Source organism: Pleurodeles waltl, chromosome 7 (genome assembly GCF_031143425.1).
Source record: "Pleurodeles waltl isolate 20211129_DDA chromosome 7, aPleWal1.hap1.20221129, whole genome shotgun sequence".
Lineage (NCBI taxonomy): Eukaryota > Metazoa > Chordata > Amphibia > Caudata > Salamandridae > Pleurodeles > Pleurodeles waltl.
In genome coordinates, this window is record NC_090446.1 from 1,250,498,880 (window position 1) to 1,250,515,633 (window position 16,754).

Here is a 16,754-nt window from a genome sequence, read left to right on the forward strand (position 1 = left end):
GGTTTGGGACTGCCAGGTTGGTGCACTTGCTTGGTCGAAATAGCAGTTTAAAACTGCACATACATGCTCTGCAGTGGCAGGCTAGAGACATGTTTGCATAATCGGTGCTGCAAGCCCATGAGTAGCTTTTAATTTACAGGCCCTGGGCACATATAGTGCACTTTACTAGGAATTTACAAGTAAATTAAACATACCAGTAGTGGTTAAGCCAATATTACCAAGTTTAGAGTACAGAGCACATGCACTTTAGCACTGGTAAAGTGCCCAGAGATCTAAAGCCAACAAAAACAAACGAGGAGGAGGAAGGCAAAAAGTCTGGGGATGACCCTGCAGAAATGGCACTTTCCAAACCAAGCGTAATACAAAACTCCTGAAATCACACAAATTATGGTTCTGTATTTTAAAGTTCGCCTAGATCGGATCACATCACCCCTCTGGACCTGGATCTGCACCTAGCACTCCAAACAGTCCTGCTGGCACTCATTTGATGACTAGGTCCGGTGAGGATCTGAAGATCGCTCTGCTGTTCAACGTTTGCACATGTTGAAGGCAACAGTTAAGTTCCAGTCTGGATTTGTCCACTAGGAGAATCGGTTCCCGGAATATCACATGCATAGAAGAATACAGAATCCCCACTAGTCTCACTCTTTGTTTCATTGATTCTGGTACATTGACTTGAGAATAGCCTTCTTTATAATCAGATATTTTTTTTACAGTTGAGCGGAGAAGAGATTCTGATGTGGAATCAATCCTGAATCCTAGGAAGTCCATTAATAGCTTTAAACACAGACCTAATTTCCAGATATTGATCATGAACCTCAGATTTTGGAGTACCTAAAAGGCAAAGGACATTTGAGCCAACAGAATTTTTCTGCCCTGACCCGTGAAGACCATGTTGTCCAGGTGAGGAATAAGTCTCATTCCCCTTGTTCTGAAATTGTCCACTAATTAGTGTAACACCTTGGTAAAGCACCAACAATGGGAGAGAGTCTGAACAGAAGGGCAAGGAACTGGAACAAGTGGTGTCTCAAAATAAGTTAATGGAATATGGAATGAAGTTTGATGATTAGAATGGTTATGTATGCATCACTGAGGTCCAATCTCACCATCCAGTTGTTATATCTGAGACTGTCTCTCAGATCGTAAATTTGCTCCATTGTGAAATGGTGATAGAGGATTCATGCATTAAGTTACTTTTTGATGTTCTGCTTGACTAAGACATTGCTCAGAAACCCATCCAGGTGAGGATTTAACTCCCTGAAAGCTCCATTCTTCAGCTCTGATATCTTTATGTCTACTAAGATTCGTTTATGGTCTGAGAAGAATATACTGTGCGGCCAAGAGGCTGTAATGCTGTTTGTATTTAACCACCAGCTCCATCTTGACCACTGACTCCATTTTGTGCTTAGCTTGGCTTCACACACCGTCAGGTATTTTTCCAGGCACAGCTTGTGCAACATGTTTTCGCTCTTTCTCACTGAAGGATGGGTACATAACATGGGGGAGTGAGGAACACGGATGATAAGATGTACCAGGCTGAGGATGTTAATCGTAAGGCGGGAAAAACACAGTGAGAGTTGGCCAGTCTCACGCGTGCTCCTTTCCAACACTGACCTGGTGCATCCAGCATTTGAACAACAACTTACCCAATGGGAGGGGTGGTTACTAGAATTCTCCTCTCCAGTTTGTTTAAAGTTTATAAGGGGAAGAAGCTTGACAACCGGGTTAGAAGGAACTCATTCTGAGGGGGGACACCTTGCTCAGAATCCCATGCAGTTGGAAAAACTCCCTCTGTCTCCGTTGTGAGGGTTCCTCAGCCTGATGCTGCAAACAAAGGGATGATGTCGTCAAGCCCCATGGTAAAGCATTTTTAATTCTTATTTTTAGCTTTGCATTGTGTATGCATGGATCTGTAATCTATATATACATAAATATATATTATTATAATCATTGTTAAATTCTGTGATCAGTATTATTTCAACGTTGTGGTCATTTTCGAAGTTGCACATGCTTCTGCATTTGAAATAAAAGCTCAAGTTATTTTTCTCTGTGCATGGGACTTGAGAAGAGTCTTAATAAATTAATTACTCAAACTAAGAGTGAGCATTCTTGGCATTCCTTTCATTTCATCTCAGTCTGAAGTAAAGCAGAACAATCTGGCGTCTGCAGTACGAGGGAAAAGTTGAAAAGTATAAGTTTAAAAGTGAAAAATGTTTGGTAAAAAGTCAAAAGCAGCTTCACAAGCCGTTTCTCAAACCTCATGACAGATTCTGGGGTGGATTAAAGAGCCTTATAATGTCTTGAATGAATGATCTTGTTATTCGGGGCTTCCAGAATCGTGGGATGAATGTCTTGATGACGCTGAACCCCAGAATGTGCTTTTATGTTTAAAAAAGTACCTCTTGAACGGGGTGGTAATTTATCTAGTTTAGGACGAAGGGGATGGGTTTTGTTGTCGGCTTATAGAAAAATGCATGACAAATGTAAGCAATTAGAACATGAAAAACAGCAATTAAAAAGGCAGCTTGTTGAAACTAAAAATACTGTAACTATGCTGTCTTTTCAGAATCAGCTATTGCAAGATGAGGCCAATACCTATAAGTCTGTTGCAGAAACAGCAGCTGTCAAAGTTGCTCAGAACAGATTTTGTAAACGCAGAGGTAAAATAAATCAAAAGAAAGTTAATTTAGCCATTACCAGAGTAGGAATAGATTGGAATCCGGATGAATGGGACATTAATATTTGGGATAGTACTGATTTTTCAAACTCTAGTGATGAAGAGGTTGAAAAAAGGTGGGGACCGGTTTGACTCAGGCAAGCCAAAAATGGTTCACGCACAGCCCATATTTAGATGAAAAATACAGGGCACCCCACGTAATCCGGCAGGAATTGAAATGCACTCTCTAGAAGATTACACCAAGCAAGAAGTTCATGATATTATCAATAGATTTAAGCAGAGTTGGGGAAACATTACTCACATGGATGGTGTGATTATTTGACACAGGTGCCTCTGGAGTAATGTTAGATATAGGAGACGCTCCTAAGTTTTGTACTCTTAGCACTGACCCCATAATACAGGAGCATTTTAGGAGTTATCAGGGTCAACAACAGATCAACCCACTGCAGTTAGCAGTTGAGCAGTGCAACCATAAGTATCTTACAGAATCAGATTGGCCACCATATGACAAACCATGGTACACCTTAACAGATGCAATGCAGAGAATTAAAGAGGAGGGAATGAAAACTGCTATTTTCCTGAACGATGCTCACCGTCTGAAAGACAAACTTTCTGTATCACTACGAAATAAAATAATTCACCTCACTCCTCCAGCCTATAAGCAAGTAATAATTACTCTCTTAATTAATCAGAAAGGGCAGTCTTTGAAAGATGTGCTGGAGGCAGCTTGCGAGCTACGAGACTGGCGTAAACCTGAGAGGGCTTTGAGGTCTGAGGGTCGCACAGATAATAACTGAGTATTTAGGAGAGACATGCTCATGGCAATACTGAAGGATGGTGTCAGCAAGAAGCAGATTGATGGCATAGATACTAAAAGCTTGTGGGAGATGTACAGCAAAAGAGGGCTGCACCAAAAGGAAGGCAGTAGAAAAGTAAACAAGCAGGATAATAAACGAATGACTCAGGGCCAGCCAAAGACGCAGGAGATTGGAACAGGAAGGGAAAGAAATGTTTCTTCACGAGGGAAAGAGGAGGAAGATTTGGACAGTGAGAGGTTAATTGAGAACAGGGAGGGAGGAGAATCTGCTCACAGATAGGAAAGCATGTATCCAGACATGACATGGGAAAATGTTGACAGGATTAAATCAGATTAGGAAACAGGTCAAGCTTCAGTACAGGGATGGGCTCGTAAAGATAATAGACCCCATGTTGATTTAGAAATACACTGGAAACACAAAAATGTTCAGAGTCAGAGCATTAGCTGACAGTGGAGTGAAGGCCTCTTTAATTTATGGAAATCCCAAAAAGTTTACCGGTCCGCACTACACCATCACAGGGCTGGGTGGAAAACAAACCCCTGCCATGCAGACTACTGCTCAAATAAAAATTGGAAGAACACCAAAAAGAGAATATACTGTTTTGATTGTGCCCCTTCTATAATATATACTGGTAATTGACATTTTAAAGGGGATGATTTTGTATTTGGATGATGGTTGTTATTAGTTTGGATCAATGATACATTTCAGTGGCAGGCATGAGGGTGGGCCATCTGAAGATACCTCCAGTGAAGGTGCCCCCAGCAACCAAGGTAATCCGTGTGAAGCAGTATCGCATTCCAGGAGGGCATGAATTGATTGAGGCCGGTGTGATAACTCCAACAACCACTGAATGGAACAATCCTTTGTGGCCCGTGCATAAACCTGATGGGCTCTAAAGAATGACGATCGATTGCTGCAAGCTGAATAAACATACACCCCCTTTCACATCCGCGGTTCCCGACACCCCCACTTTGAATTAAAGAATACAGAAACATACAGGGACCTGGTATGCAACCATTGATATTGCTAATGCTTTCTTTTCCATACCCTTGCCCCCTGAGTGTCAGGGACAATTTGCTTTCTCACACTGTGGTAGACAATTCCGAATGTTATCTTTACCTATGGGGTATATACATAGCATCACCATCTGTCACCGGCTGGGCAGAGCACCTGGATGAAGTATCTTTAATTTCAGGGGTACAAGTGACCCATTACATTGATGTGTGATGATTCAAGGAGAGACAAAAGAACAGGTGCAGACTCAGTTGGAACAAGTTGTGGAACTTTTGCAGAACAAAAGGTGGATAGTCAATCTAGACAAGACACAGGGATCCTCTCAAAGTGTGAAGTGTCTAGGAATTCAGTGGAATCAGGGACATAGATAGGTGTTGCTGCAGGCAAAACAAAAGATTTTAGAGTTTGCCACTCCCCACACTAAGCAGGAGACACAGTGATTCTTTGGATTGTTTGATTTTTGTAGACAGCATATTCCTCATTTGAGTCAGATTCTGGCCCCTTTGTATAAAGTGACACGAAAGAAGCATGAGTTTGAATGGGGTGAACAGCAGCAGTGTGTGGTTGATTAGGCATAGGAGGTGATTCAACAGGCTTTAGACTTGTGGCCAGTCAAGGAAGGAGACACTAGGTTGCATGTAACCATTCAGGGGCAATATGCAAATTGGAGCATGTGGCAAAAACAGGGATAAACAAGGGTGCCCCTGGGTTTCTGGACTAAAAAGCTACCTGATGCTGGGGACTGATATAGTCCCTTTGAGAAACAGTTACTTGCATGCTACTGGGTTCTAGTAGATACTGAGTAAATAAACCTAGATTATTATATGATTTTGAGACCTGAGATTCCAGTATTGCAGTGGGTGATGAGTTCACCTAAAACTCACTGTATAGGACATACACAAGAAGCTAGTATCATATGTTGGAAATGGTACATTCAAGACAGGGCCCGAGTGGGACCAGCAGGCACAGGAACTCTACATGAACAGGTGGCACAAGCCCCTTTGCAGGATGAGGAGAGGGTGCAGGAGGTACCGCAAATAAAAGAATCACCACTGAGCCATTTGAATCCTTGTCCCCGGAGGATAGGAACAAAATATGGTTTACTGATGGGTCAGCCAGGTTTGTGGGTGCCAAAAGACATTGTAAAGCAGTGCCATACAACCCGGTCACCAAGAAGCTGTTGACCACTACAGGAGAAGGGAAGAGTAAGCAATATGCAGAATTTACGCTGTGTATCAGGCACTGAAAAAGAGTTACCTGGAACCTGTCACATTTAGTCTGATTCTTGGTCCACCGCCAATGGGTTAGCCACCTGGCTTCCCACATGACATGCACATAACTGGCAAATACATTCAAAGGAGGTGTGGGGCAAAGAGTTGTGGCAGGAAATTTTGGAAATGATAGAGCAAAGTATAGTCACTGTATCATGTAGATGCCCACTGTTCCACTGACTTACTCGAACGCTGGTTCAATTCCCTTGCAGATGACAAAGGCAAAATTTCAGGGGCAGAGGTGGCGACACCGAATTCTGACTTGGTGGGCATGGCTAAATGGGCGCACCAAAAATGTAGACACCTGGGAGCGAAAGCCACTTATAGGTGGGCAGAGATTAGGGGGATGCACATTCCCCTAGACTTGATAAAATCTGTGATCATGCAATGTCCTATTTGTCAACACACACAACAAAGATCTGTCCTGCAAACTGTCAGAGGTCAGTTGGGGAGAGGGAAGTTTCCAGGGCAGACATAGCAAATTGATTACATTGGGCCACTATCGCAGGTGTCAATATGCCTGCACAATAGTGGACACTCATTATGGTTACCTGACTGCCGTCCCTTGTAAACGTGCTTCTCAGTACAACACCATCGAAACTCTGGATTTGTTAATGTTATATTATGGAGTACCACTCCAGGTCCAGAGTGGCAACGAGTCACACTTCAAAGGAAAATTGGTACAAGATTACTGTTTACAACACAACATTGAGTGGATTTATCACATTCCTTATTATCCACAAGCTGCAGGACTGAATGAGAGAATGAACGGCTTGCTGAAAGCCCAATTATGAAAACTATCAGCTGAAACCTTGAAAAACTGGAGAGAGCATCTAAATGAAGCCCTACAAATTCTGAATAACCGACCATTGACAAATGCAGAGACTCTGCTAATGCGGATGTTAACCCTGGCATTACAGATACAACCTCATGTAGCAACCAAAACCATCATGTATTGGGAAATGAAACCAGGAGACTTAGCTCCTTACTGAGTCACACCAGAATCTGCAGGTCTTGATCAACATGCTTTAAAAGCGTACACATTGAAACCAAGAGACATGGCACTCTGTGATAGTGGTGTTGGAATACAGATTCTCCCGGAGCATTTCGGATTGATTGCTCCCAAATCTGGATTGGCACTTAAAAGTATTCAGGTCCTGGGGGAGTGATCGATGCAGTCTACCAAGGAGAAATCAAGATTATCCTCCTGAACAGTGGGGACACTAATTTGACTATACAATCGGGAGATAGAATTGCCCAGCCGGTGATTATCCCAGTGTATGGAGGAATAGTGAAAAAGGGGACTGCCCCAGCCCTTCTTACAGGGTTTGGGGAGGAAGATTTTGGTTCAACTGACAAAAACCCTGGTGCTAAGGTGTGACTGGTATCCCCAAATCGTCCTCCTGAACCAGTAGAAATCATTGCTAAGGTGTAGAACAATATCCCCCTGGTTATGAAGCCCGGGAAAGAGAAGGAGAAACATATACCTGCTGACAAATGTTATTTGCGAGACTGATCACACTTGTCTCTTTTACAGATCATACTACAAGGTGTCTGTGCAGTGCCTGTGCTGTGTGGTCTCTTTTCGGGCGTGTGCTTGTGGGGTCTTGAGGGACCATAAAACTCCAACTCTGAAATGATTGATCGACCACGCCGATTGACACTTTAAGTGTACATAACCAAGAATGTGTGGACACATCTGGCAAGAGGGGTACTCAACAGATCAGATTTTTGCATGGGAGCCATGCAAAGTACGGTGGATGTCCTGTCTGTGTCTGGTTGCAATTCTCACACCTGCAAAAGTCCTACTCGAAATATTAAGTGCCATTAACCAGGATGGAGATGTCCAAGAACACAACGTGATATCCCATTTTAGCCCCTATGAATATTGTAGGTTTTACCAAGAAACAACTAACGAAAAGTGGGACAACCTTACTGAAATAATTGTGTACAATATCATCACCGGCAATGTCTGTTACAAAATGACTTGCAATTCTCACGCCATTGGAAAATGCGCTCAACTGCGCCTAGAGGCAAAAACGAGGTCTCCTCAAGAGATACCATGGGAACACCAAACTATGTTCTTACCAAATGGATAAACATTGCAAAAATATGACCTTCATGCTTGCCTTATGTTGTGACTGCCGCTAGTCACATCAAACATGTCAGACTACCAATGGGATGGTTATTTTCCTGTGGAAATATCACTTTCACATACATTCCTGCCAATGCAACTGGTGGACCGCGTACCTTTACACGATTAGGACTCATGATGTTTTCATTCCATTCTTTACATACTCACTATCCAAGGGACACTGTTCAGTTAAGTGAGGACTGTGATTCAGAAATTAAATTACTATTCCAATCAGATTATAGAAGCTTGAGTCTCGCTATTGTAGGTGTGCTCAGATTAGCCATTTATAATACTCAAATTATTAAAAAGCTAGCATGTTTAATGATTAAGAATATCAATCATACTTCTATTGCTTTGGCCGAATAATTGCTAGATATATGAGGTAGTAGGAAAGCTGCATTGCAAAACATAGCCACTATTGACTATTTACTGCTACAGCATGAGCATGCTGAGCCTCACAATCTTGCGGGCGGGGCCAGCATTTGCTGCAGGAGTCACTGCAGCTGTAATAACCCGTACAAATTTGCTGCTCGCCTCAAGCAAAGTGAGTACCTGGAGTGAACTGTCACTCTGCTTGTTGACCTTCAAACATGTTCTTAAATTGATAGCGCTAGCTGCAGCGCAGTCATACTGAAGTGGACGGGTGGTTCCGGCCCAACAAATTACTTTCAGCTCGATTGTCACTAGAGCCTGGTGTAGTAGCTCTGTGACAGCCTGATGGTGTGATCTAGTGCCGCTGTCTGAGGGTCTGGGCAGGTAGTGGCATGGGCCTACACCAAACTGGTGGACACCGCTCAGCAAATCATTTTTATTAGGGTTAATAGCAATAACTAGTAGTGGCAAGTCTTTGAAATAAATACATCATCCTGACTGGCTGTATGTGTTCACCTCACTCTCCTGAGGCTTGTCAATACCTGCGCTCACTGCTGTCTGTGTCAGCTGACTACTGTTCTTAATGATATTTAAGCAGCTGAGAAAATCCGAGTTGTTGGGGCCTCACATCCTGGTACAGACTCAGGCCTGGTCCCACGTGGACATAGAGGGAGGCCTGGAGCCTGATGCTTGATTCAATGCTAGGGGGCCCAGTGAGTCGGCAATGGCTGGCTAAAGGAGGATCTGTTTACAAAAGTGGGGTGGACAAGGACATTGGAAGCAGCAGAAACACACCGACTTCTTAAATGATAAATGGTCTTTGAAGACCTGCAAAATATTTTGGGTTAGGCTTGAGTCTGAGGCATCAATCTCTGCCCAGCCCCAGCTCATGACAGCTCAAAAACTGCTTGTGTTCCTTGATGCTTAAGCTGCACAGACAGGGCTAAGGCATTTGACGAGAGGCGGGCTGAATCTCTTTCAGCCCAGTAGGCACTGCGCCCTTGGAAGCTGCACATTACAAAGCAGGGGTCATTAGTGTGTCTGCTTTTCACACAATAATACAATCACAGAGTTGTGGAAGTTGCCTGTAGGTAGGCCCACCTATGTTACATTAGTTTAACAGTACGGTCAGGTCACAGGTGCACTAGTACCCTTTTCCACTTCTGGTGCTTTGCACCAGTTTTATGCTCTTAGAGTTTCTCGTTGCTCAAATGGCTGTAATTTCTGATAAGTATATCTTTCCCTCATCTTCATTGCTTGAAATTGCTCACGAGAAAGTGTCACCCTTAGTTGTCGAATGCCACTCATAATTACAATGAAAATATGAAAATGTCACTCATAAGCAATCTGAAACCTTGGCAGCTATGGGTGATGCTTTCAAAATTCAGAAAGACTGAACACCTACTTCGGTGTCAGAGCAGTATCTACCCCGTCTTTGTTTTGCAAAATACTAGCCTTACGTATTTACTGCATAACTAAAATATTTTTATATAACACTTAACATTTTTATATTGTAAACAATGAGTTTTGTATCTGCCGACTTTACCTTGCCACAAAACTCCCCTGGAACGCCGCTGGGCATTTCCTACACAAGGCCTTTAACAATCAGGATGGAGCCATCAGTGGACTAAATTACAGTCCCCTCCGAAGTAGACATTTGTATGAAGGTGAACAGACGACGACATAAACCCCAGGTTTTCGATCCTGTCAAATATGGCCGCTGTTTTTAACTAGGATGAAACCTAGACAACTGTCATTGGAATTCCACTCCGTCCTAAGATGGCCGAACTCTTTGCCAGTATGATGAATTATCCTAGTCCTTCTATTGTTTCTTCCTAGGAGTGTAGTGGGTCATTCATAATTGTGCTCAGGATGGCAGCAGCGATGCGGAGCGTTAGGCCAGCGCTAGGTGCTTGTTCCCGGTGTCTCTTGTTATGTCAGGCCTGGCGTTCTGCAGGACCCTGTCCGAAGGTACCGCTATCATACCGGTACAGCACTTTAGCCAGGGAACAGCGCCCTCTACTGTGTTCCGTGCCAAAAGAGCAGGTAAGCAAATGGAGGTCGCTTGATCTTGCCAGCTGATCGGGGCAATGTGTTCGACTGGGGATGCGTACCAGAAGCAGCTGCTAATGGTACACACAGCGTTCTAAATCGAAAACCAGGACACCTCTAACAGACATGGACGTAGGACTGCAGGCACCTTGGTAATGGACATGGGCACAGACGAAGGACGTAGATGGTGTAACTTACATTTTTCAATTGAGCGCGGCTTGGGTTTCCAGTCAGGATATGTGTGGCTTTGCACGGCTTTTGATGTAGTTAATCTATTCGTGTCCAGATAATGTTTTCACTGTATGTCAGGATTGGAGGCTTCAGATTATATGAATTTCTTATTTATATATTTTGTATGGAGGCCGTAGAGTTCGCCAAGGTTTTTACAAAAGGATCAGGTTCACCCCAGGTTCAGGCTTCACGCACCCAACAGCTAGAACCTTCACGACAGAGCTGACCCGTTCCCTACCACTCACAACTAAGTTATGTTGGTGCTAAGCCAGAGACTGGCTACCTATGTCAGACATGGCAACTTTCCCGTTTGATATTAATCCTCTGCTTTGAGGCACACTGTTCAATTGGTCCACAGTAGAGACGTATTCCTTATTGAAGATGTATTCACTCAAGACCTTTGCAAAGGTGGCACCAGGGGCGTAGGAGACAATACATTTCTGGGGGGGACAGGGACAGCCTTGGGGACTTTCAATCAACCCTATACAAATCGCTCGTTGTTTACGAACTGCAGGCTCCGATAAATATACACAATCATATATAATGGAAGTGAAATAGGGAGAAAGGAAGGCATGTTTACACAGTCTGAAAGTATCTTTTATTGTTATTTATATTCACAAAGTAATTAGCTCAATTGTGAAAATAACATGTTGATTAACCTTGCATCTTCATGCACCAAGCAAATCAAGGTAGGAGGGAACATACCCTTTGCGCTCCACACCCATCATGCCCTTCGCCTCATGCCAATTGGAACCGCACTGGAGAGATCAAAAGCGATTAGGTACAATAGTTGTAAACTGTGCTCGGAAACCATAGTTCTAATAACACTTCTACTCCTGTGTGTGATCTTGGGAAGCTCAGCTCCACATCAGTCATAACTAGAAGCATTTCAACTGAAGAAACTCTTGGAGTTACAGTCTATATAAACATGGATTCTCTAATCCCTGTATAAACTGCAGTCACTAATTTCTTTAGAAACGGCTGTTTGTGATGCACCAAGTCACAGCGTGTAAAGAAAAGACATTCACTGATTATAAAGAAAAGACATCAGAAAATGACTATGATAGGGTTATTACAGTCGAGCTCTGACATTACAATGCCTTCTGCCAGAGCTAGCAGCCAAGGTAAAAGGCAGATCAGGTCAAGGAACATAATTAATAAAGCTGTTTAAAGCAAAAAATTGAATGTTGCTTTTCTTTCTTCTGCTCTACTTTAATAGCTTGGAATGACAGAACCTATGCATTAAGGTTTTAAGTGGTTTGTGGAAAGTTGGTTGTGTGACCATGTATTATATGGGGTAAAATACCCCCTGTGTACATAAGGATATTGCAAGTCACCTTAAAGTTCATACCTTATAAACAAGCAGTGGTCTCGCCTATGTAAGTTCTATTGCCTTTGCCAATGTGTTTTAGCCATGCTGTACACTAGTGAGACTACTATTCAGCATGGCTCAAAGTTAATGGCATAAATGAGAATGATGTGTCATCGACTGGTGTGGCATAGTATCATGGAGTAAGTAGAGTGTCCTAGAATGGAGCAGTAAACTTAACTTTGAAGGAACTGGGGTCCCTGGAAAAGAATGCAACACCACTCCCATAAACAATGATAATAAAGTAGTATGCAAATGGAATGTTTTATGCATTTATTCAATCAAAATATAAAAGATCAAATGTAGTGGGAAAACATCAACAGGGGAAATCGAGAAAGACTGGTATTCTGGCATTACACAAGTTATCTGGATGACCCAATGTCGCCAATTACAAGAAAATTTTAAAAAGTAACCTATATAGTACAGTGGTTTGGAGGAGGCTGGCCTGGTTTGTAGTGGGTACCTATGGTACTTACACCTCATACCACATCCAGTTATCCCTTATTAGTGAAATGTAGGCAGTGCCTAGACGCCAGGCTCTCTATGGGTGGCTGTAGCCAAGGCTTATCTAGGAGACATGCAAAGCTCATGCAATACCACTGTAGTCACACAGTACTCACACACATGAAAGAAAATACTCAGTGTTACAAAAATAAAGGTACTTTATTTTAGTGACACAAATGCCAAAAATACCATAGAGACTATACTCCCTTAGGAGGTAAGTAATACACCAATTATATACACTAGTATGCAGCAATAGCAATAAAAACAGAAAACAGTGCAATTAGTGAAAATCACAATGGTTAGAAATGGGCCTAGGGGAAACACAAACTATGTACTAAGAAAGTGGAATGCGAATGTCGGTTTCCCACCTAGGCAAGTGTGGTGTGTAGAGGGGCGCCGGGAATATTAGAAAATACCAAAGGTAAGTAATAGAACCCACCTCAGAGCCCAGGAAAGCAGGAGTAAATCACAGTAACTTCCCCAGAACAGACAAGAACACGAGAAAGAAGATAATGCAAGAACCAGAAGATACTTCAAGACACAAAGGGTGGATTCCTGGACCTAGAGACCTGTGGAAGAATGGGACTAAGTCCAAGAAGCACAGAAGAGTCCAGGGAGGACAGGAGCCCCCGCTAACCTGAATCAAGGTGCAAAAGAAGAACCACTGGTGAAGAACAACAGTCAGTACTGCACCCAAGAAGATGGATGCGGGTTGGTGCAGATGATATCCCACACCGGATGGATGATTGCAGTCTGGTTTGCATCGCTGGATTCCACCAACAAGCCTTGGCACAGGCAAAGCTCATGGTTAGTGGAAAATGGCACTGCCCGGGACCAGGAGGGACCTGGTGGACTCTACCCAGGAGGAGAAGTCAGAGGGGGCTCTCAGCAACTCAGAGAGCCCACAGAATACCAGCCAGCACACACAGGAGTCCCCCAGCACGGGGACAAAGGAGTTGCAAAAGGAGGCCCATGCAGCACAAAAACAAAGGATCCCACGCCACCAGAGAACCACTCAGGAAGCTGTGCATCTCAGGAAGGAGTGCTGGGGGCCGGAGCTACATTGTGCACAAAGAATTTCATAGAAGGATGCCACACGCCTTGGCAACTGAAAAACACGTGGTGCACAGGGTACTGTCTTGCGTGAGAAGGCAAGCTCTTACCTCCACCAAAGTTGGACAGTAGGACGTCAGGACCATCGGGACCACTTCAGTCTACCACCCGTGATGCAGGATCCATGCAACTCGTCAGGAGAGGGGGCCCATGCAGATGGTCATCATTGCAGAGAGGTGCCTGCTGAAGCAGGGGAGTGACTCCTTCACTGCAAGGGAGATTCGTTCATTCTTCTGGTGCAGACTGAAGACAGGCTGTCCTCTGAGGATGCACGACCGTGAAACAGCTGCAGTTGCTGGCAGGAGCTGAAGTTACAATGTTGCAGAAGTCGTCTTTGCTTCGTTGTTGCAGTTTGTGGAGTTTCTGGAGGGTCCAGATGCAGTTTCTTCGGTGAGAAGGTGAAGTAAAGGATGCAGAGGATTCCTGCTGGAGTCTTGCAATCTGAATTTGAAGATCCTCCCAAAGGAGAGATCCTAAATAGCCCTGAAAGGGGGATTGGTCAGCTAAACAGGTAAGCACCTATCAGGGGACGGCTCTGACACCACCTGCTGGCACTGGCCACTCAGTTCGCTGCCAACTTGGAATCCAAAATGGCAAAACCCAGGGACCCTCTGGAGGAGCTCTGAGCACCACACCTGGGGTGGTGATGGACAGGGGAGTGGTCACTCCCCTTTCCTTTGTCCAGTTTCGTGCCAGAGCAGGGACTGGGGGTACCTGAACTGGTGTAGACTGGATTATGTAAGGAGGGCACCAAATGTGCACTTCAAAGCATTTCCAGTCTCCTGGGGAAGGAAGCTACCCCTTCCAAACCTATTTCCAAAGGGAGAGGGTGTAACACCCCTCCCCCAAAGGAAATCCTTTGTTCTACCTTCCTGGGCTTGAGCTTCTCAAGCAACAGTAGGGCTGAAACCTGTCTGAGAGGTGGCAGCAGCTGGGGCTGCCTGGAAAACCTCAGAAGGCTGGAATGGCAATACTGGGGGTCCTCTAAGGAGCCCCCAGAATGCATGAAATCATACAACCAATGCTTGCAAAAGCCTTGGGGTATGATTCCAACATGTTTGATACCAAACATACCTATGTTCGGAGTTACCATTATGTAGCTGGGAATAGGGAGTGACCTATTTTCAGTACACGTGTAAAATGGCATCCCCGCACTCCTGAAGTCAGGGAAAATGGTCCTGGAGGTCGTGGGGGCACCTCTGCTAGTGCAGGGGTGCCCTCACACACAGGTACTCTGCACCCTGCCCTCAGGGCTGGAGGGCCTGCTATAGGGGTGACTTATAAGTGACCTGGTGCAGTGTAACTGGCAGTGAAAGGGTGCATGCACCTTTTCACGCAGGCTGCAATGGCAGTCCTGCAGAAGCCTTTGCATGGGCACCCTATGGGTGGCAAGAGAAATGCTGCAGCTCATAGGGATCTCCTGGAACCCCAATGCTCTGGGTACCCAAGTACCATATAATAGGGACTTATAAGGGGGCACCAGTATGCCAATCATGGGTGAAATACTGAGTTACCAGTATGCAACAACCATAATTTAAGGGAGAGAGCATAACTGTTGGGGTCCTGATTAGCAGGATCCCAGTAGACACACTCAAACACACTGGCAAACAGGCCAAATGTGGGGGTAACCAAGCTAGAAAGAGGCTACTTTCCTACAAGGTAAGCATCCACAATAATGATTTACAAGCTTTTATACACCCACTTTTACATGAATGACTCAAATAGTGAATCAAGAAGTCATTAGCTCATAGTACTTATGCTTATGCCAACTTATGTACAATATCACAAATTCAAGTCAAGGTACTTTGGCCGATGATATTTCGATCCCCTAGACAAGTATCAGGATCATCCTAAGCCTTTGTTAAGCTTGAGTTAAAAGGGTTACAGAGTGCTTGTAACCAAAACGGCCAAGATAAATCTGACTCACGTCTCATATGAGTGACAAGGCAATCAATGGAGATCTGAATCTCTAATCAAGCGCCAATGCCATAAAGTAGTAGTAGAGTGGAGTAGTGTCACAGTGTAATAGAGTGTCATAGAGTGGAGTGGCAGAGTGTCGTAGAGTGGAAAGGCATAAATATGAGTGAACTGGAGTAGAGTGAAGTAAAGTAACGTGAACTTGCATAGAGAAAGTTGGGTAGAGTGCTGTTGAGCATAGTACATTGTTGTATAGTGGAGTGGCATAGAGGGTTGTGCAGTGGCGTTGCGTAGAGTATCGTAGATTGAAGTGGCAAAGAGTGGCGTGGAGTGGCATAGAGTGGAGTAAAGTGGAATGGAGTGGCGTATAGGGAGTTGTGTAGGGAGTTACAGAGTGGAGAAAGTGTTAGAGTTTAATGGAATAGAGTGTCAGAGTCTAGTATCAAGGAGTGTAATGTCAGAGTGAAGTGTCATAGAGTGGAGTTGGGTGGTCTAGAGTGAAGTGGCATAGAGTACAGTGGTGCAAAGTAGATTGGTGTAGAGTGTGGTGGTATAGAGTGCGTTGGTTTTGAGTAAAGTGGTGTAGAGTGCATTGACGAAGACTGCACTGGTTTAGCGTACAGTGCAGTAGCGTAGAGTGGTGAAGAGTAGAGGGGAGTGGCACAGCATAGATTGCAGTGTTTCAGAGTGATGTGTCAAAGAGTGATGCAATGCATGGTAGAGTGGAGTGGTGCAAGGTAGAGTAGACTGGTGTAGAGTGCAGTGATGCAGAGTAGAGTGGCATAGAGTGTAGTGGCATATAGTACATTGGTGTAGAGTGCAGTAGAGATGCATATAGTTGAGCGGTGCAGAGTAGAGTGCCGTGGTGCAGAGTAGAGAGGAGTATAGTTCAGTGGCAGAGTGCAGTGTTGCAGAGCAAAGTGTCATAAAGGGCAGTGGTGTAGAGTAGAGTGGCATAGAATGCATTGATGTAGAGTAATGCAGAGTAGAGAAGAGTGGCTTAGAGTACAGTGGTGCAGAGTAGAATAGAGTTGCATAGAGTGCCATGGCATAGAGTAGATTGCTGCAGAGTACAGTATAGTGGTGAAGAGTAGATTGTTGCAGAGTGGAGCATAGTGATGTAGAGTGCAGTAGCCTAGAGCAGTGCATAGCAGATTGGAGTGGCGCAGGGTACATTGGAGTGGTGCAGGGTAGATTAGACTGGCATAGCAAAGAGTGGAATTGCGTAGATTGCAGTGGCATAGAGGAGATGATTTCAAAGTAAAGTGCCTACAGTGGAGTG

At 44.3% G+C, this 16,754-nt stretch overlaps 2 protein-coding genes across 3 annotated transcripts in view; one reads left to right on the plus strand and one right to left on the minus strand.

Moving 5' to 3' along the window:
* LOC138246130 (manganese-dependent ADP-ribose/CDP-alcohol diphosphatase-like) overlaps window positions 1-10,041 on the minus strand; it is a 184,303-nt gene extending 174,262 nt beyond the window's left edge. Inside the window, exon 1 of one of the 2 annotated variants that reach the window (XM_069200399.1) lies at window positions 9,833-10,041. The gene's annotated coding sequence lies outside the window, so the exon portion shown is untranslated. The remainder of the gene's footprint in view (window positions 1-9,832) is intronic. The other variant, XM_069200398.1, reaches the window with a different exon arrangement.
* Window positions 10,042-10,116: 75 nt separating this feature from the next.
* Window positions 10,117-16,754, plus strand: part of SCO1 (synthesis of cytochrome C oxidase 1) — a 103,264-nt gene continuing 96,626 nt past the window's right edge. Inside the window, exon 1 of the mRNA XM_069200401.1 lies at window positions 10,117-10,332. Within this exon, the coding sequence (XP_069056502.1) occupies window positions 10,159-10,332 (174 nt within the window). The 5' untranslated portion in view covers window positions 10,117-10,158. The remainder of the gene's footprint in view (window positions 10,333-16,754) is intronic.